Source organism: Onychostoma macrolepis, chromosome 08 (genome assembly GCF_012432095.1).
Source record: "Onychostoma macrolepis isolate SWU-2019 chromosome 08, ASM1243209v1, whole genome shotgun sequence".
Lineage (NCBI taxonomy): Eukaryota > Metazoa > Chordata > Actinopteri > Cypriniformes > Cyprinidae > Onychostoma > Onychostoma macrolepis.
Window position 1 is genome coordinate 17,678,474 of NC_081162.1, and position 21,327 is coordinate 17,699,800.

The 21,327-nt window shown below is 36.9% G+C and overlaps 3 protein-coding genes across 11 annotated transcripts; 1 reads left to right on the top strand and 2 right to left on the bottom strand.

Moving 5' to 3' along the window:
* The first annotated feature begins 720 nt into the window (after positions 1-720).
* On the top strand, positions 721-13,264 carry ela2l (elastase 2 like). 9 transcript variants are annotated; one of them, XM_058785840.1, is made up of 11 exons: positions 721-816; positions 1,795-1,947; positions 2,052-2,089; positions 8,035-10,158; positions 10,306-10,394; positions 11,154-11,251; positions 11,406-11,528; positions 11,626-11,762; positions 11,907-12,052; positions 12,675-12,827; positions 12,939-13,264. In XM_058785840.1, the coding sequence occupies exons 4-11, from the start codon at positions 10,119-10,121 to the stop codon at positions 12,954-12,956; spliced, it is 804 nt and encodes a 267-aa protein (XP_058641823.1). In that variant the 5' UTR covers positions 721-816; positions 1,795-1,947; positions 2,052-2,089; positions 8,035-10,118; the 3' UTR covers positions 12,957-13,264. The 9 variants fall into 9 exon arrangements, with proteins under 9 accessions (XP_058641823.1, XP_058641826.1, XP_058641825.1 ...); XM_058785842.1 differs by lacking the exon at positions 721-816 and adding an exon at positions 825-971; XM_058785844.1 differs by lacking the exons at positions 721-816; positions 1,795-1,947; positions 2,052-2,089 and adding exons at positions 5,802-7,251; positions 7,541-7,600; positions 7,721-7,823.
* ela2 (elastase 2) lies at positions 1,559-3,935 on the bottom strand. The gene is made up of 8 exons (XM_058785837.1): positions 3,244-3,935; positions 3,011-3,099; positions 2,721-2,818; positions 2,499-2,621; positions 2,279-2,415; positions 2,045-2,190; positions 1,782-1,934; positions 1,559-1,663 (listed from the first exon to the last, which is right to left on the bottom strand). The coding sequence occupies exons 1-8, from the start codon at positions 3,317-3,319 to the stop codon at positions 1,646-1,648; spliced, it is 840 nt and encodes a 279-aa protein (XP_058641820.1). The 5' UTR covers positions 3,320-3,935; the 3' UTR covers positions 1,559-1,645.
* A 138-nt stretch (positions 13,265-13,402) lies between the features above and the next one.
* On the bottom strand, positions 13,403-21,306 carry alas2 (aminolevulinate, delta-, synthase 2). The gene is made up of 11 exons (XM_058785836.1): positions 21,163-21,306; positions 20,098-20,259; positions 19,743-19,913; positions 19,035-19,112; positions 18,267-18,489; positions 17,844-18,028; positions 16,106-16,285; positions 15,418-15,582; positions 15,048-15,316; positions 14,456-14,618; positions 13,403-14,023 (listed from the first exon to the last, which is right to left on the bottom strand). The coding sequence occupies exons 2-11, from the start codon at positions 20,246-20,248 to the stop codon at positions 13,857-13,859; spliced, it is 1,752 nt and encodes a 583-aa protein (XP_058641819.1). The 5' UTR covers positions 20,249-20,259; positions 21,163-21,306; the 3' UTR covers positions 13,403-13,856.
* Positions 21,307-21,327: the final 21 nt, after the last annotated feature.

Genomic DNA, 21,327 nt, shown 5'->3' on the forward strand with positions numbered 1-21,327 from the left:
CCATACAGCATCGGATGGAGGAAGTGGACTAACCTTACAATATGCCAAAGAGTTGTTGTGTGGTTGGGTGCACCAATAATGTTTGTAAAAACCCAAATTTAGCCCAGGCTACCTGCCACCATCATCCATATCTTGCTGTTATGGAAATATTATGTATTACGGATGATGCTATCGAAAGCGAAGCCAGGCTAGTTGTATGGCTGGACAGAAAAGTGCACTCAGTACTCTAAATATAAGGACATAATATATACATTTAAAGATGTTTACTTTCAAATGAAGTAAAATCATTCACTGGTTTACCTGGTGATTAGATTAGGTATGAGTAAATGTCCGGCAAGACACCTCTGGCCACTGGGTGGGGTTGTTACACCAATTTGACGCTGGGATAATGAGTTTTTAAATTGCCCAAATTAAGTTTATGGATGTATCTTTCACGCTCTATGGCAGGCAGGGTGGACATATAATTACTTGACATGATTAATCCTAGTGATTACTTAAGTTATTCACGTCTGTCGGCTGTGTATGGACTTTGCTTTTTGCCGCTATTTTGTATTGAAGCCTATGGGAAGTCTAGTTTGTTTTCCCCCAAAAAGGGGCGGTAACGAAATTGACAGTTAAGTTCCCGGATGTGCCGGTAGTGCGTATTCTAAGATAAGATCTTCTTTATGACGTATGCAGCCTACAAATGCGACCTCCGGAGGATGCAACCTTTCCGTTTGAGAAACGGCCTATGTCTATGCTAAAGACACCCCGGTTTAGAAGCCTCGCCCCTAGAGTTTACGACACGGAGAAACGTAACCCGGCCAAAAGGAGGAAGTAATCTCATGAAAGATAAATTGATTTTAACACCCGTTTGTAATTGCAAACAATGGCATATGTATATTAAATACCAGTAAATATAAGGAAACATTTATAAACACTATAGATTATTTAGTTCTGCCTAATCCACAACAAACCCTTCAAATTTAACGGTATTACAGAACAACAATGAAAAAATGAGTAGCTATAAAATGTTATAGCTATTAAACTATGAAGTAAAGCACAAATTAGGCTATAGTGGCATTCGTTATAAACAGAATACAACGTCAAGCTAAATTTAATTTATTAAAGTGAAACTAAACGGCATCGGGCTCACAAGCCTCTCTCATTCGACATCCAAATGTTTCCATTTTTGCCATGTAACATTTGGTTGCTAAACTATTATCGTACTTCACTTGTGTTGCGATAACATCATCCTTCACATGCGCAATAAATGTTTGTTTCGGCGCTGCACGCTGATTTTACAGTGGACCTTGTAAATTGTGCAGTGTAACTTTTATGTTTGGTTGACTGCATTTTAGTTTGATTAATGGCTGAAATGAAAGTGGCCTATACTTAAAGCACTGTTGTTGTTGTTGGGTTTTTTTTTTCAGATATTCAGCATAAAAGAACTGTCTAAAATAGATATAATTGGGAAAATATCTAAACAAATGATAATACAAACACAACCATAACAAAAAGTGGAAAAATAATGCTTTTTAATGTTTTTTTTCTTTTAGGCCAAGAGCAGACAAAAATAGTTGTTGAATAAATTTGTTTATTGATTCCACATTTATTTTGTTGTTGTTGTTGTTGTTGATTTTGAGGTAACCACACCTTTCACACTTTAATAAGAGGTCATCACCTGAAAAAGAAGAGGCTTGTTTAAATATCTGAATATGTCTTAAATTTATGTCAACAGGATATGTGAAAAGATGGCATGTGTTCAGAAAAATACCAACAGGTTTATAAAGTATACTCACATTGTTGATCCAGGAGATGTAGCCGGACACACGGGTGAAGACGGAGGGCTTCTTGGGGTAGTTGCAGCCCATGCTGGAGCCAAAACTCACAATACCGTGAACATCCCAGGTGCCGTCACTTCTCTGGCAGTTCAGAGGGCCACCAGAATCACCCTGTACAAGTGAGGTAACATCATTAGTGTGCATTTTCACACATACTGGTTATTAATAATGGAATATCAAAATATAAACACTTATAAGTAAAAAGCATGCATCAAACCCACATTGCAGCTGGACACGACTCCGTCTCCACCAGCGCACACCATGAGGTTGGTCACAAGGTTGCCCCACCAGTCAGACCTAGTGCAGGTATTGTAATCCACAACAGGGAGCAGAGCCTGCTGCATGATATCAGCAATGGGGCCATTGGCTGAGGAGAGAGAAAGACAAAAGGGACCACTTTAAGAAAAAATATTTTTTGCTTGAAAATATGTAAATAGCAGTGGAAAGGCACCTACTCCAGAGGCGTCCCCAGCCAGTGACGTAACAGGAGAAGTTGTGAGGCAGAATATTTCCGGAATTAGGCAGGCAAGCAGGTGAAATCTTGTCAGTGAAAGTCACTGGACTCGACAACTTGATCAGGGCAATGTCATTGCTGGAAAATACACAAATATATCAAAAACACACTCTCAGATTAGACTTTTTGTTCCTCTACATTGAAATGAGATGAGAACCAACCGGATATTGTAGGAATCCCAGTTCTCATGCACTATAATCCTGGAAGGAGAGATGGCGAGAGAGCCGGACTCGCTGCTGAGTTCCAGGTTGTGCTTGCCCAGGTAGACTCTGTAAGTGCGGCTGCTGCTTGGCAGAAGATTAAGACATAGTTTGAGTCCATCTCATAATGTAGATCAACTTATGGAAACATTCATTGCATTCTTTTGATTATTTTGACTGTACCCAATGCAGTGAGCAGCAGTCAAAACCCACTGCTTATCGATCAGGGTGCCACCACAAGTGTGGTAAAAGCTGGAGCCGCTCTGGTACTGGAGAGACACCTGAAATTGAGAAGGTGGAGAGTGTTGAATTGAAGCTCCTTTCAGTGCATTTAGTAATACAGTCGAAATGATTTCAGAATTGTCATTACATATTTCTGTTTGCAAGACAAAATGGTGTAGACAGAGTTTTCACTCAGAAATTGCTAGTAAATTTCACAATTATTTACAATAATTGTAACATATTCACAATACCTGCCATGGCCAGCTGTTTGGTCTAACATCAGTTCCACCCACCACCCTTGAGGCGATAGGTTTATTGGTGGGCCGCCCACAACCGTAGGCTGTTTCAAGACAACAAACATGCAGACACAATGATAAATTATATGTCTATGTGAAATATATTCCTGCTCATTCCACAGCTTAGGAGCCAAAGTATAAGAAAACGGCTCTTTTTAGAGTTTGAAGTAGACAAATGTTCATCTTACCGCCAGCAATGAACAGAGCCAAGATCACAAATTTCATGATGCCTGATTGCAGTGGTTTCAGGCAAACACCTGTCATTTATATAACTAACCTGGACAGCAACACAGACCAGTTACATTTCCTAAAACACTGATAGCATTCCCAGTATCATTTAGCCTTGTAGATAAACATCCCAAAATATCAGTTATCTTAGAGGTTTTATTATGCAGCCTGTGAAATGCACAGATGACATGCTGATATGAAGAGTAATCTCTTGCCAAAGCCAGATGGCTTTTTGTGCTTCTGCATATTTGATGTTTATATTTTTTTTAGGGTTGTGAAGTTTCAGGATTTAAATAAATTTGTGAAAGAAAAAACTAAAAATGTAGAGTGCCATGTAGTACATGTGAATGTACACACTTTAATCATAATTTTCAAAAAAGTATTAAATATATTTTTCAAGGTAACAAGCATTTTTATTAAATATAAGGAACTATTAATAAAATTTTCATTTTTTAAAAAAGGGTTTTTTCTTCACTATTGAAGGATCATGAGGATCCTCAAATGCAAACTGTGTGTTTTGCTTCAAGAGAGCAACCATATATTTGTGTTGTTTTACTTTCATTTATAATCATTTTATTATAAGGACAGTTGTATCAACCTGATATTTTTGAGTTTGACTCTTTGATTTTTTAACCAAAAAATACTCAAATGAGCTTTAATACAAAAATAAAAATGCTCATCATAGTATATATATATATATATATATATATATATATATATATATATATATATATATATATATATATATATATATATATATATATATATATATATATATATATATATATATATATATATATATACACACACACACACACACACACACACAGTGGGGCAAAAACTATTTAGTCAGCCACCAATTGTGTAAGTTCTCCCACTTAAAAAGATGAGAGAGGCCTGTAATTTTCATCATAGGTATACCTCAACTATGAGAGACAAAATGAGAAAAAAATCCAGAAAATCACATTGTAGGATTTTTAAAGAATTAATTGGTAAATTCCTCGGTAAAATAAGTATTTGGTCACCTACAAACAAGCAAGATTTCTGGCTCTCACAGACCTGTAACTTCTTCTTTAAGAGGCTCCTCTGTCCTCCACTCGTTACCTGTATTAATGGCATCTGTTTGAACTCGTTATCAGTATAAAAGACACCTGTCCACAACCTCAAACAGTCCAACTCCAAACTCCACCATGGCCAAGACCAAAGAGCTGTCAAAGGACACCAGAAACAAAATTGTAGACCTGCACCAGGCTGGGAAGACTGAATCTGCAATAGGTAAGCAGCTTGGTGTGAAGAAATCAACTGTGGGAGCAATTATTAGAAAATGGAAGACATACAAGACCACTGATAATCTCCCTCGATCTGGGGCTCCACCCAAGATCTCACCCCGTGGGGTCAAAATGATCACAAGAACTGTGAGCAAAATCCCAGAACCACACGGGGGACCTAGTGAATGACCTGCAGAGAGCTGGGACCAAAGTAACAAAGGCTACCATCAGTAACACACTGCGCCGCCAGGGACTCAAATCCTGCAGTGCCAGGCGTGTCCCCTGCTTAAGCCAGTACATGTCCGGCCCGTCTGAAGTTTGCTAGAGAGCATTTGGATGATCCAGAAGAGGATTGGGAGAATGTCATATGGTCAGATGAAACCAAAATAGAACTTTTTGGTAAAAACTCAAAGAATGCTGAGTTGCATCCAAAGAACACCATACCTACTGTGAAGCATGGGGTGGAAACATCATGCTTTGGGGCTGTTTTCTGCAAAGGGACCAGGACGACTGATCCGTGTAAGCGAAAGAATGAATGGGGCCATATATTGTGAGATTTTGAGTGAAAACCTCCTTCCATCAGCAAGGGCATTGAATATGAAACGTGACTGGGTCTTTCAGCATGACAATGATCACAAACACACCGCCCGGGCAACGAAGGAGTGGCTTCGTAAGAAGCATTTTAAGGTCCTGGAGTGGCCTAGCCAGTCTCCAGATCTCAACCTCATCAAAAATCTTTGGAGGGAGTGTTGCCCAGCGACAGCCCCAAAACATTACTGCTCTAGAGGAGATCTGCATGGAGGAATGGGCCAAAATACCAGCAACAGTGTGTGAAAACCTTGTGAAGACTTACAGAAAACGTTTGACCTCTGTCATTGCCAACAAAGGGTATATAACAAAGTATTGAGATGAAATTTTGTTATTGACCAAATACTTATTTTCCACCATAATTTGCAAATAAATTCTTTAAAAATCCTACAATGTGATTTTTCTGGATTTTTTTTTTCTCATTTTGTCTCTCATAGTTGAGGTATACCTATGATGAAAATTACAGGCCTCTCTCATCTTTTTAAGTGGGAGAACTTGCACAATTGATGGCTGACTAAATACTTTTTTGCCCCACTGTGTGTGTGCATATATATATATATATATATATATATATATATATATATATATATATATATATATATATATATATATATATATATATATATATATATATATTTTTTTTTTTTTTTTTTTTACCTCAGCTTATGGATGTGGGCAGCCCACCTATCCTACTGTTCTATCGAGGGTCATGGGGAGTAAGGATGCACGCCCACACAGCTGGCCCTAGCTAGGTAGATGCACATGTATTATTTTAAATGGTGTACAATAACTGTGTAACTATTAGCCCACCTGCAAAAAAAAAGCAGTACAGAAGTGTACCACCATTGCAGTGGCACCCTCATTTCCAAAGAGTGGGTTTTGACTGCTGCTCACTGCCTCTAAGTCTTGCTTTGTGGGTTAGGGTGACTTAATTTGTCTGATGCACTTTAAGAGTTGACTAAAGATCAGTTTACCGAGGAAATTCTCTACTGGAAAACTACTTTAGAGATGTTAAGGTATATGCTGAGGATCTTAAAAGGAAGCTATAGTTAAAAATAAAATAATACTATGGTATTCTTTTAAGTACCTTACCGTGCCATGTAAATATGTATGATATATACCAAAGTACCATGGTGTTATGAGTTTTTTAAGATTACTACACATTGGGCCCACCGCAGTACTTTTGTCAATGACTTGTTGATACTTGCTTGGTTTGTCTTTCCTGCAGTAATTTCCTAAATTACAGAATGCATCTGGGAAAACATAACATGTATGAGGAAGAGAGTGGATCTATCATCATCTACATTAGCAAGATTGTTCTCCATCCTGGCTGGAATTCTAAAAATTTACAGTGTGGAGAATAGTACTTAACCAGGGGTGTAGAAATCATTTCACAAGTGAGAAGGTTGCAGGGTTACATATATAAATAATATTAATTAAACTATAATTGTCTGCGTTCGCTCAAAATGATTTTCTGAAATCAAAACAGGGACGATAATAGGTGAGCGCCAGCCAATGAGATTGTCGTTTCCGCATTAGCTCCGCCCACTTTCAGAGAACCCAGCAGTTCTTAAAAGCTGAAGAATTCCAAAGGAACTCCGTTATTTTGACAGGAAAATACAAGAAAGAATATCGTTTACATGTAGCGCGTCAATTCTGCATGTTATGAAAGACTCTCTTGCTCTGTATCTTTCTTTGCGTGCGTGTATGTAAGAGAAAGCGACGGCGAGCCGTGCGCTTCACACCAGAGTTTATGGCATGTCAAATACAGCTACACTGCGCATCCATTCAGATGAACTGAAAAATTAAATTCTAATAATATAATATAGTAACGCCACATTTTATTGTCAGTAACGGTAACGGCGTTGTAACGGGGGAAACAGTAATTCGTTTGATTACTCGTTACTGAAAAAAATAACGCCATTAGTAACGCCGTTTATTTATAACGCCGTTATTCCCATCACTGCTTTTAAGTACAAAATTAGTGCGCGAAAATAGAGCACTTTAAGTACATTATGGAAGTGTACTTGTTTTTCACCTGGGAATTACAGTCCACGCTGACGTTTTTTATTGCTGGAAACTATTTTGTATACATCTTCAGTTAAACCAAAGGTTATGTAATTTCTAGTAAACTCAGATACCAAATGAACTAAAATCTCAATCTTTGACCACTTTATTGAACATCTGAATTTACACACACACACACACACACACACACACACACACACACACACACACACAATGGTCTAATTAAACACAAAACGTAAATATATATTTGTTTCATGAAAAGTGCATGGGATGAATATTAGTCTTGTGGGAGGAAGACCCATGTCTTGAAAATTTTGTGCAAAGAATGTACTTCACTATGTATTCACCATCAGCCCTGCATGTCTTCCTCCAGATGGGCATGTTCTGCCCCACAATGCTCCCTGTTATGTCACTGGTTGGGGATGTCAGAACAGTAAGTAATGCTGATGGTTGTGGATAACATTTTTTAGAGAGCAACTCTTCTTAGAATATTTCTCGCCCTCTTTTCCAATATCATTAACTAGCCAGTGGTCCCATTTCTGGTGCACTGCAGCAGGCTGTCCTACGTGTGGTGGATAACACTTGACTCGAGTGGTGGGGCTCTCAGGTCACACAAAAAATGATCTGCGCTGGTGGAGATGGTTATGTTTCAGGAGGTATTCTTATGTTTCAGAACTAATCAGTCGGCCAACACTGAATGTTTTCAAAAGGAAAATGTTTGATAAGTGTTTTATTTCCACTAATGGAGTCCTCTGTAAACCATTTTCAATTATATTTCTGTTATGTAATTCCATAATGGTAAATTGTTTACTTTGTATTGACAAATGAATAATGTAAATCTCTGACCCTCTATGTCACACAAAACAGGTTGACAATGGTGGCCCCCTAAATTGCGCTGGTAGCAACGGTATCTGGGAAATGTTTTATCCCATATGAGTCCAAATACCTGCTTAATACTCAAGAGGCCCAACATTTTCACTCATGTGAGCGCCTATATTGACTGGATCGGCAGCGTAAGTGTTTTATGACAGCAAACATGCAGACAAATTACGCTACATGTCCTTTTGGACAGTGTTTATCATTATAGAAACTAATACTAATATTTTCCATTTGTTATCTTTTACAGAGCATGGCCAGCTATTAAAAATCAAATAGAAATAGGAGTTCTTATTAAGGGTCACAAAGTTTCCGGCTGTTCAAAAATTGTTACATTGCTTTCCATGCAGTTTGCCAAAAAGTCAGAAAACCTTTATTGTAGCTTGTCAAACACTAAAATATGAAATACATGAGAATTCTAAAACTCAAAGTTTATTCGAAATTGAGCTTTATCTAGTGGAGTTTTACAGTTAAAAAAGTCTGTCAAAGGTTGTTTTTGCTTGTTAGTTTCTTGTTTGTTATCTTTACTAGACTGTTACACTAAATACAAATACTGTACGATATTATTTACACTACCTAAGTGTGCAAATAGCCACTACAAGTAGTCATTGCAAAAAACATCAATTTTTTTTAGTGTGTGTCTATACAACTAATTTAGAAGAAAAATATATGGGTCAAATTGATCCGTAACTCAACAGAAAATATAAGGAAATTCTTACTACATTAGAGTTTTTATGTCCTTACATGAATCTTTAGCATTTTTCATATATCTGATTTTTAGAAACTTGGGTGGAAACCAATGTGGGTAAATTTGACCCCCAACAGAGAAGCTGTACCCAGTTTTTAAACACAACAAAAGGGTTAACATAATAGATACACAGTTCAAATGCATGTATGTCCTTTGTGATTTAGTTCTTTGAACACAATGGGGTTTTTTTTAAATGGTATTTGATACAAAATTCATAACATTGATCATGTGTCGGTGAGGTCTTATAGCTCAATGACATTTCCATTACAGCCCAGTGGGCGGCAGTGTGGTGTTTTATTTAGAGAGGGGTCACATTTTTCAGGTTCCTCAAGACAACTTCACATGCCAAGTCAGATTTTAGAAACGTAGCTATTATTGGAAATACTGCTAAACGAATTAAACGTGCACTCAGAAATGTACAATAACTATAAAAATATAAACACAAACAATGGCAAAGACTACAGATTATAAACAACAAGTGTGCATTAAACCCACATTGCAGAGGAACGTTCACACATTAAGGACATTGTTAAACAATGTGGAGGAATCTCTGCTAACAGTCAACAAAACAGCAAAAAGCAAAGCCAAAAATACAAGTTTCATGATACATGATTTAAGTGGCCCACCATTTATAAAACTAACCTGGACAGCACTACAAACCTGCTACAATTCATGTAGCAATCCACCAACATTATTCTCACTACCTTTGTACTGAATAAATGAATACTAAATAAACAAATAATAAAGTTATGTCAGTGACCAGAGCATTACATGCAGCCTGTGAAATGCACAGATGACATGCTGATATGAACAGAAACAACCTTGTGCACAAAGCCATGCTATAAAAAAACAACAACAACTATATATTTCATAATATCAGATTTTTTTAGCTGAGTTTTGTGAGGGGAAATGAGCAATTATGAATATATTCATAGCTATTATGAAAATATATATTAAAAAAATATTTTTAAAAAAAGCCTTTTTAATATGATCTTCATTTGAATACACTTATCCAAAGTTTTGGTGCAAATAAAAAGGAGAAACTGTATAATAGGTGTTTTTTAATTAAATTAAATGTGAGAACACAACAAATGTTCAGGTACAAATTACATTAAAATGATTAGATTGTGAATTAGCCTGTGAACTATCAAAGTCAAAGTGTACCCAAAGAACCACCAAGGGGCTATTTTATTTGTTTTTCCTAAAGCAGTCAAGGACATTCGTTCCAAACGATTGCTTAACAGTGGTCATACATTACACTGCAAGTGAATTGGCCTTGGCCAGTATATAAACCCCAGAAGAGAGAGCCAACTTTGAAGATACAACCATGATGAAGTTTGTGGTCCTGGCTGTTCTGTTTGTTGGAGGTAAGAGGCCTTTAAAGACTGATAATATACTGTAGTACTGACTATTTTTTAAAGTCTAAAAATGACATGCAGGAGATGGAGCATCAATCTTCTTTAGTATTTTTAAACAATTATATTACTTTTAAAATGTGTTATGTTTCACCTCAGCTTACGGATGTGGGATTCCCACCAACCCTCCTATTATATCGAGGGTTGTGGGGGGTGTGGATGTCCGTCCAAACAGCTGGCCCTGGCAGGTACATGCACATTACATTATTTTTATTAAAACATACTGTCCTGTTAATCTTAATTTCTGCCCTTGTTCAAAAACATTTTCCACTTGTAAGCTATGTTAACCCTGTGAAGCCTTGAGAAATCAATGAGATCATTATGACAGTATTATAATAATTAGACAATTGTATAATTATTATTATTATTAAAATACAAATAAATATCAGTTGTACATTGTCTATATATCTCCCAATAGTATGTCTTAGTAAGATGATATTTAAATGTGTAATTTTTATTTTAATGTGTTATTTCTTGGCAAAATATATAGCCTAATGCAATGCAATACAAAGATGATTGAAAGATTTACAAATAAACATTCCTCAAAAGCCTGATGTGTCATATTTGATACTCAAATTTTGGCATTTTTCTAAAAAATGATGTATGGATAATCAAGTAAACCTAAGTTGCTTCAGTCCAGTATGTGTTCATCTCGAAATATATAATATAATATAATATAATATAATATAATAATATAATATAATATAATATAATATAATATAATATAATATAATATAATATAATAATATAATATAATATAATAGTTATTCTTACTTTCACTTTACAAAAATCATCAAGATTATTAAATTGTTATATTTTTAAAATATATATTTGAAGAGGGATGTTTTTAGAATTACACTAAAAGGCCTTCAAAAAGTAATATTTGCTGGCTTATAAACAAAAAGACATAAGAAAGACAACTGACCCCTGTTGTATTCTTCTCCCAGATCTCCCTTCAGTACAAAAGCGGCAGCAGCTGGTACCACACTTGCGGTGGAACCCTTATTTCCAATCAGTGGGTTCTGACTGCTGCTCACTGCATCAGGTTAGTCTGAGGAATAGGCTGAGGAATTAGAAGTAAAAAAATACCATTTTAGTATATCATATTTAGTACCATGGTATACATCAAAGTAACATGATATTATTCACCATTTGTGAGTGTTTCTGAACTGCTTTGTCCTCCTCTTGTGGCCCTGCAGCAGTAGCAGAACTTACAGGGTGTTTCTGGGAAAACATAACCTGAAGGAGGAGGAGAATGGATCTGTGGCCATCAGCGCTGGAAAGATCATTGTCCACGAGGGCTGGAACTCCTTCACTATCCGGTACAGGGGCCAAAAGTCTCCTCAGAAACAAAAGAGATGCATATCTTGAATAACTTGTGCAATGAATTTAATGTTTCATGTTGTGTCTGGGCCACAGTAATGACATTGCCCTGATCAAACTGGAGAGTGCCATCACTCCAAGTAGCACTGTCACTCCTACTTGTCTGCCTGCTGATGGGAATGTTCTGCCCCACAATGCTCCCTGCTATGTCACTGGTTGGGGACGTCTCTACAGTAAGTAATGTTGATGGTTATGGATGAAGTTGTGCTGTTAAACTCAACCGACTAGAGCATGATTAGGAGATATCCACATTTTAGAATTTTTTTTTTTTTTTGGCATTTCTTCTCACCTACCTTTTTTCCACTGTCAATAACTAGCCAATGGACCCATTGCTGATATCCTGCAGCAGGCTCTCCTGCCTGTGGTGGATTACGCCACCTGCTCTAAGTCTGACTGGTGGGGCTCTCAGGTCACACAAAACATGGTCTGCGCTGGTGGAGATGGTGTTGTTGCTGGATGTAATGTAAGGAGTTATCGATAGACTATTTATTTTTCATCAATCATTATTTGTAATCTGTGATTACAATTAAATGTAGCAATAAGGGGCCATTCACACAGAACACTGTTTTCTATTCTACTACGCTACTTTTTCCATTGTTTTTCTATGGAAAAGAACACGTCTCTCGAGACCTTAAGATTTTACCCGCAAACCACTGTCCACATTTAGTGTTTTTAAAAGCAAAATTGCATTCTGTGTGAATGGCCCTTGAGTCTGTAAACAAATACTTAACGCAGATCAACTTCAGATCAATAAGCAGGAATACACTTTGAATTTGAAAACACGAGAAATCATACACTTGCCGACTTTGTACATGGTTACAGAGAGAAACCGGAAATCAACCGAACGCAACCAATTCACACAACTCAAATCTGCAGACTGGCTCTGCCTTTTGGCAACTAGTGTCTGGCCCAGACTTTAAATCTTGGCAAAATTTGTGCAGTGTGTTCCAGCCTTTAGGTAGACTAAACTTAGATGTCATATAAAGTGAATACATAACAAATTATTTACTAAATTTAAATGATATTTAAGTCAAAAACTATAACTGAAACAACAGCTATTAACACTGCCCCGTCACACAACACAGGGCGACTCTGGTGGCCCCCTGAACTGTGCTGGTAGCAACGGCGCTTGGGAGGTCCATGGTATTGTGAGCTTTGGTTCAGGACTGAGCTGCAATTATAACAAGAAGCCCACCGTTTTTACTCGTGTGAGCGCCTACATTGACTGGATCAGCAAGGTAAGTGTTTTATAGCAAACATGTTGTAATAACATGCAAATTAAGCTTCATGACAGTGTTTGTTATGGAAACCTCTTTAATACTAGTGATTTTTCCCTTAATCTCGTACAGAACATGGCCAGCTACTAAAGAGCAAACAGAAAATGGGTTTTGTATCATCGATGCCTTGAACAATAAAAATATTAAACGGCACATAAAGTTGTGTATGTATTTGCTCTATACATTACTATAATAAATTATTATAAACACCTGGTTTAAATTCACTTATGACCTATATGATTTAGTAACTTTAATAGCCTACAAAGTTGCTGTTAGTGGTATTTAAAATGATAAGATCTCATAGCTCAGTACGTGACACTTCCATTAAGCTCCGGCAGGTGGCAGTGTGGTCTTTTAATTGAAAGGGGCCCGTCCAAGACAATGTTATGTGCAAAGACACATTTCACTATAGTTTTGTTGGTGTTTTGTATTAAAATTTTCCCCCAAGTTAAAATATATCAGATTCAGAGTACAAATATTACTTCTGGTTTTGTTGGTATTTTTAACCAAGTGGTTATAATGAGTTATCAGGGGCATTTTGTTGTAACTGACCATATTTATTGAATTTTTTACATTCATCAATTTGAGGTCAAATGGTCCAAAACAGGAAGACGGCATGTGGCATAGTTTCAGTGTAAGCTGTTATTAAATATACTCTTGCATGCATACATATACATACAATAATAGAAAACTACCAAAAAGTGCCCGTGTGCAGGTTTGTCGTCATGCAGAGGGGACACACAGTTAATGTAGAATTTAGCCAAAGTCTCAATAATTAAAGTAGTACATTTATACGAATATGTGAAAACAAATTATCATTAAGAGTCACAGCAAACAATACAGAAACACTATTATATCACACATTGCCACAAACAGCGCTTTAAATTAAGGACATTTTGAGCACCCTCTACATTTATTTTACCATAAAAATATTCTGGAGTCAATCTAATCTGATAAAACAGATCTTCATCTTGGTCTGCTGATACTGACTCACTGTGCAGCCACAGTGATGTATCTCGGCTCCATGTTCCCAAAGTAGGACTTCTCCCACTCGCTCATGAGGTCAAAATAAAGAGGCCGATCACAGAAGGTGCAGGAGGCCATAGCTGGTCCATTCAGCGGTAGTCCAACCTCCTGCCAGACTTCCAACAGTTTCTCTGTCCAACATAAAATATTATTAAAAATTCAGATTCAAATCATTACCAGTTTAAAATGAAGAGTTCATTTGTAAAAACAGATAACTCAGCTTTTAACAATTTTCAAAATTCATTGTTTTTCATTGTGCATTCCAATTAATCTCAATCAAACTGCAGTTGGGTTATTTTGATTAGGTTAAAAAATAACTAAAAAAAATACAGCTAACTAACAAAAACAGTTACTAACTAATAAACTAATAAAACAGTTATCTGTTTTTGCAAATAAACTCTTTAAATGTAACCAATCTCATTTTCTCAAATCTGGATACATCCCTACAACAATGGCAAATGTCAGAGTGTTGCAGAAAATTAAATTGCTAGCAGTACAGAAATGAAACTCTTCACCTTTAAACTGCAAAGAAATAGGGTTTACCCAATTGCATGACCACACACCTACAAAGTAGTTCATCATAATGGGATTGTGGAAAGGAGAAGGAGCCAACCGCAACAGCTCTTCTCCACGAGGCACTGTTGGGTAATTTATGGCCTGCACATAGATGTTGTGTTTCTCCAACAGAATATCACACACCTGAGAGTTTTTTGCTGCATTTCCAACCTGTAATACCAGATTTAAGGTGTAAACATTTATATCTGAGCAGACAAATTGCATCCAAAATATATATAATATGTATCTTCATATTTAATAACTAGAGTGAACGGTTCACCCCAAAATGAAAATCATCATCATTTATTCACCCTTATGGTCGCTAGAATCCCATAAGACTTTTTAAGATATCAGATATCAATATTTAAGATATTAGATCCCATAAGATATTTTTAATGAAGCTGTGAGATTTCTGTCCCTAGGTTGAAAGTCCAGGTAACCAAAACTTAGAAGACACAAAAAGGTCATAAAGGCATTCTAAAACAATTCCATATGGATCGAGTAGTTTGGAATGGCATGAGGGTGAGTAAATGATGACAAAATTTTCATTTTTGCGTGAAATATTCAATTAAGGATGTAATGGTTTTTGCAAACACTGACCCGAATGGGAATGATGTGGCTAGGGCAGTTGACCACAGGCAGTCCAGCGTCCAGCAGCAGCTGTCTCATGTGTTTGACGTTTCTCTGATGGGCTCTGCGCAAAGCTTGGCCTTCTGGGCTCTTCAGCACACGCACTGATTCCAGAGCCCCCGCCAGCACCATGGGAGGCAAGGAGGTAGTGAAGATGAAACCGGCGGCGTAGGAGCGCACAGTGTCCACCAGGGCGGCAGAGCTGGCTATGTAACCACCCACACAGCCAAATGCCTTACCTACAGATATTTCAAACAATATCAGCAAAGTTGAAAGGCAAAAACACAGATGAAAATACAGGACAGAATCATGCACTTGATATTGACTGTATCTGTCTTACCCAGAGTTCCAGAGACAATATCGATCTTGTGCATGACGTTGTCTCTCTCTCCTACACCTGCTCCGTGAGCCCCATACAGTCCGACAGCATGGACCTCATCCACAAAAGTCAGAGCTCCATATTTATGTGCTACATCACATAGCTCTTCTAGAGGGCAAATTGCACCTGAGAAACAAGTTATTTTTCAGTTAAAGATGAAGTGTAGAAATGCACTATTATCAGTTGACAATGATTAATTTATTCCACAAGCCAAAGTGTCTGATAAAAGGGTGGTTGCGAAGATAAGGCGAGTAGTATTTGGCTGGGCGTGTAATTTAAAAAAGAAAATGGACACCCAATAAGGTGACCCACTCCACATAAAAAAACAACAACATATATTTGGCTATTGATATGACTGAGTCGTCATTTCATTTGTGTTTTATGTTTTTTGACTTAATACTTCTTTGCATTGTTTAATAAGGAGAAAGTGAGTGCACTTTTTTTCCCTTAATGTATTTTTTAGTGCACTTAGAAACATTTTTGCACTAGTTAATAATATAAAGTAACTAGTTTTTTATATAAAGGTAGGTGCTTCATTTTACATGTATGCATTTGGCAAATGGTTTTATTTAAAGTGACTAAAACTGCATTAACAATACTAAGAAACAATCTTGTTTGAGTCAGTTATGTGATAGCTCCTTCTACTTACCATCCATTGAATGAACGGTCTCAAAAGCCACGATTTTTGGTGTGAGTGGATCCGAGCGGCTGAGCAGTTCCTCCAGATGACTGGCATCATTGTGTCGGAAAATTAAGCGTTTGGCCCCACTGTTCCTGATGCCCTGGATCATGGAGGCATGATTACCCATGTCTGAGTAAATCTCACAGCCTTTGGAGAGAGATGTTTTAGAGGAATTTCAGAAAATACATCACCGTTCAGTTGGGGTCAGTGAGTTGTTGTTGTTTGTTTTTTTTTTTTAAATACATTTAAGCAAGAATGCATTAAATTGGTCAAAAGTGACAATAAAGACATTTATAATGTTACAAAACATTTCAGATAAATGCTGTTTTTTTCTTTGTATTCATCAAATAATCTTGAAAAAATGTCAGGCAGTTGCAACAAATATATTAAAGGTGCCATAGAATGCATTGATACAATATTTTAAATTGTTCTCTGATATCTACATAGAAGGTATGTGGCTTAGGTAAGGGCAAAAAATCTCCAGAAACGGTTTTACATGTGCATTTACAACCCTAGGATTTCTCCCTAGAATGAAATGGTCTGTTATTGGCTTATTTGGAAGGGTCATGAATAATAATGTTGAGCTCTGCTCTGATTGGCTGTTTCACAGTGCAGCTCATTTCAGTAGCTCACACAGCAGGAAGGAAACACAAGGAAAATATGTATTTCAATACTTTCTCTCGCAGTTATATCGTCGGGTAATTATACTGTATATAAAATGCGGGCATCAGGGAGCCGCTATTAATATGAGGGGCACTGAAACTGATTTCAAATGCACGATCGCTTTTTACTTTCACCTTCGCTTTCAAGATTCATGATAGCACAAACTCTGTTTATACTATGGAGCGGCAGTACTTACCACACATTTTACAAGATCAGATGCTTGTCAGTGGTGCTCAAGATCTGTAAATAATTCGCCATCATCCTCAGTCATCTCTCCTTACTCTGTTTATGTGGTAAGTGAAATCTTATGTACTGTAATGTAACAGGCTACAGCTAGCAAGGAGCTAACCGTGTCCCTTTAGTGGCTCACGTTATTTTATTTAGAACGCGGTATTTGCTTTCCGTGCCTTTCTAAATACAGACACCAACCCATCCCTGCACTTCACATCCCCTGCACAGCCTGAAACATAACATTTATTTCCAGGATCTGCCATTTTCGCTATTATCCTCGCTTGTTTCTTCATAATACCTGCAGAACTTCTGATGGTTCGGCTGGCGGCTGGCATAGAACATGGGCGGATATATGCAAATGTTGGGGGCGTAACTATTAGTGATCTAGACTGTTAAGTCACAGTCGGTGTTATGTCCTGATTCGCCTATTTTTCAGTGGTCTTTTTATTCACGAGATTTACATAAGGAGGAAACTATGGTGTTTGAGGCTCACTGTATGTCATTTCCAAGTACAGAACTCTTATTATTCAACTATGCCAAGGTAAATACAGTTTTCCATTATATGGCACCTTTAAGCAGTGCAATATTTTTAAATTAGAAAACATTTATTTTAATATTTTATAATAATTTTTAGTGTATTTTTGATCAAATAATTCTTTCAAAACCATTACAAATTGAACCGACCCCAGACTTTTGAACAGTACTGCATATTGAAATCTTTTTTCATTTAATAGCAGTATAGTAAATTTCATATATTCATTAATTCACACATTCATTAAGCACAGGCGGGTCATTGTGTTTTGTTGGATACCTGGGAGCATTTTAGCCAAAGTAAAGAGAGTGGAATCATTGGCTACAAAGCAGGAAGAAAAGACCAGAGCTCCATCTTTCTGGTGTAGATGGGCCAGTTCACTCTCCAGGGCCACATGATAGTTACTTGTCCCAGAGATATTTCGGGTGCCACCTGCACCTGCACCATGCTTCTGCAAAGCCTCTCTAAGAAATGTTAAAAGGTTGTGATTACTCAGTTAGTTTGTTTTAGCAGCTATGTATATCCAAAGTCAAACAATAAGAAACTTAAAAGCATACTGTTTTATCATATTATGAAATACACATACAGAATTTAATAAGACTTAAAAGTTAGTGTATTTTGCTGCACCTTCATTTGTTCTTCTCTATGTATAATAAAAAATGATGGCAAACATTTATTTCATTGTCTGTTTTATGTACTGACCCTATGGCATTAACAACGTGGGGATGTCGACTCATGCCCAGGTAATCATTACTGCACCATACAGACACCTGGGAGCCCAAGCGTCCAGGGATGGAATAGTCCTCAGCAAAAGGGAAAACCTCTGCAAAACGGTTCACTGTCTTAAAGATACGGTAGGTATGGTCATTCCTCTTTTCCACAATCTTCTGAGTGAAGAAGTCATCGTAGTTGAAACTGGGTCTGGCTGAATTATTTTAAAAAAACAGATGGGCAATGATCAGTCAATAAGTGAGGAAGAAAGACAGGGATGAAAGAAGACAGGCACTACTTAAGTGCTGCAGATACAGTGAACACTACATTAACAAAACCAAACAGTCTTGGATCAATTCAATAATAACCTACCTTATACTCAAAGTCCATTATTCCTCATTATTCCATTAGTTCACACAGATATTTTCAAAAATGAAAAAAAAATGTTGTACCTTTTGACCGTCTAATCAAATAATAAGTAAAAAAAACAGATGTTCAATATGCATACTACGCACAGTGTACATAATACCCCAAGGTGCAAAAGCTACAATTCTGTGTACCTTATTTACCCCTAAATGGTACTATAGCAAATATGTAAATGTCATGTTAGTACACTAAAAGGTACATATTGGTGCCTAAATTGTATATATTGTATTAGTACCTTTTGAAATGGTACTGCTCCAGTGACAGTTTGGTATTTGCTGAGAATGTATAGTTTATACTACTGTAAATCTTAAAGAAAAATGCAGTTAAACTCACTAAAGTTGTCTTTAAGAAGGTGTTTAGGACCGGTTGACTGATGACTTTGCAAGCCACTGAAAAGCGAACTCATCAAGCCTGGAGAAAGAGAGCATCAATGTGACAGAAATTCATCAAACAAACACAAAATTCAAGATTTTCGCTTTGTTTCAGTGTGAAAAAAAAAAAAAAACAGAACGAAAATCGAAGTGTTTTGTATTTAATGCCATTGTTTAACTCATATATTTTCTTTAAATTACAGACTACGCACATTAACTGTCAAACCATAATAAAACCCCAAAACTACAATTTTCCATTTAGATGTTATTTTCTAGTACACATGCGACTTTGTAAAATTTAATCTGTAATGTGATTGTCTAAAGACTGGCTTTTGTTACATCAGCAGTCTGAGTCATCATCAGCTTACTATTCACAGCTGAGAAGTCTCTCAAATTGGAGTTAAATGGTGCAAATTGCAGAGAGGAGAATGTCCTTCAAACTGGGTGTTATTATGTAAAATGCATCCAACCTCTGCATGATACACTGCTCAGACAAAAGAGACTCTTCAGCAGTAAAGTAATTATACTGTGGTGGTAAAAAAACAAAAAAAACAGAGACAACTGCTGCAACACATCAGCCAGTCAGCTAGATAATATCTGCTTCTGAAGCAATATAAACATTACATTTCCACAGTCCATGAATCTATCACACTGAGAGGGATTGTTTTACCAGAGGCGTCTTGATTCTCAAGATTGGGCTGGACATCCTCCTGCACTTGTGGACTGGCTTTAACTAGTCCAATCTTAGAGGAAACAAAGGGACAGCTCTGGGACATGGAGATCGCCACCTGAGTGGCTGTGGTCGCCAAATGCCGCTTTGGCTCCTTATGAGGGAGGAGGCCTGAACACAATAAGCACATGAATATAAGCAATATATGAAGATAATCTGAGCTACTGATTTACAATATTTGGTGTCAATGAGATTTTAATTATAAAAATATGGATTTTTTTTTTTTTTTTGTCATATTGTCCCTAGTATAGAAAACCTTACAGTAGTATGGAAAATACAAAAATAACAGCATTACCTTTTTCCTCAGAGGACTGGGTGGCTTTTACAGAGATCTGGCGAACAATGATCGGACATCGGTCAGCCAATCCAAAGTACGCTGCCACATTCCTTAGAGAAGGGCCTGGAGTGGACTTCAAGAAGGGGCAATGATGCAGAAAAGCAGACATGATTTTAACAGCTGTAAACAATGGGAAAGATGGTCAGTGGGGTAAGAATTACGCTATATGTGGAAAAAAATAGGCTTTTCCATAATGTAACAACATTGTCAAGTATAGATTTATGAGAAAGATGCCCAACTAAATTAATCATTAGGTTACATAATATCAATAATTAAGTACTTAAAGAGCCTCTAAAGTGACCCTAATCTTAATTTTGAGCAGTGGGTTTCAGGGTGCGGGGCACCTGGGTGCGGCCAATACCGCGCTTTATCTGGAGCCCGCAGACTCCCGCTTTCCTCAGCACTCCGTTCTCAAAGTTAAAACACTGACGTCACTTACATTGATAAAGGCTAGATTATACTTACCGAAAACCTATAAGGTATCAACCTTATAAAATTTATAAACGTAAAAAGTAGCCTATTATTTATGGCCAACAAAAACGTTGCGAAGTGAATTTTCGAAAGAGTAAACTGCAAGTAAAGCTACAGTAGCCTGAAGATGACATTGTTGTTAATATAACAACAACAACAACAAACTATTATAGGCCTGTATTGTAATAATATATTAGATTATAATATTTTATTATATATTGGAATAGGCTATATAATAGCCTAAATACACACACAAGGTCTAGCAAGATGTGGTTTTCCTATTCAAGTGGTTTGAGGTTCATTAAACTTCACTTATCAGCATCAAAAAATAAACACTTCTATATTTCTATAAAACAAATATAACAAATGACTTTAGCCTTATTTCTGAGATCTTCTGTCTGTTGGAATAAAGTGGCTAATTTACATAACAATTCCCATTTCCATAGTGAATTTTTACCCGTATTAGCCTTCAGCCCATTCGCTGTAAATTTATTTGACACACATTGTTCAAATGTAAATGTTGTGTTAATATAATGAAAAACATTAGCCTACCTGTTGACCTGCACTGAGGACGAACTTCTGAACGGCACCCGACGCTCAAACGAACACTGAAGGAATTGATCCCGTCAGTCACTCCGCTCACACAGTTACACTAATACTGTGAAGTGTGCGTGACAGAGGGACGTAATCTGACACAAGATAAATCAATGGACGTTC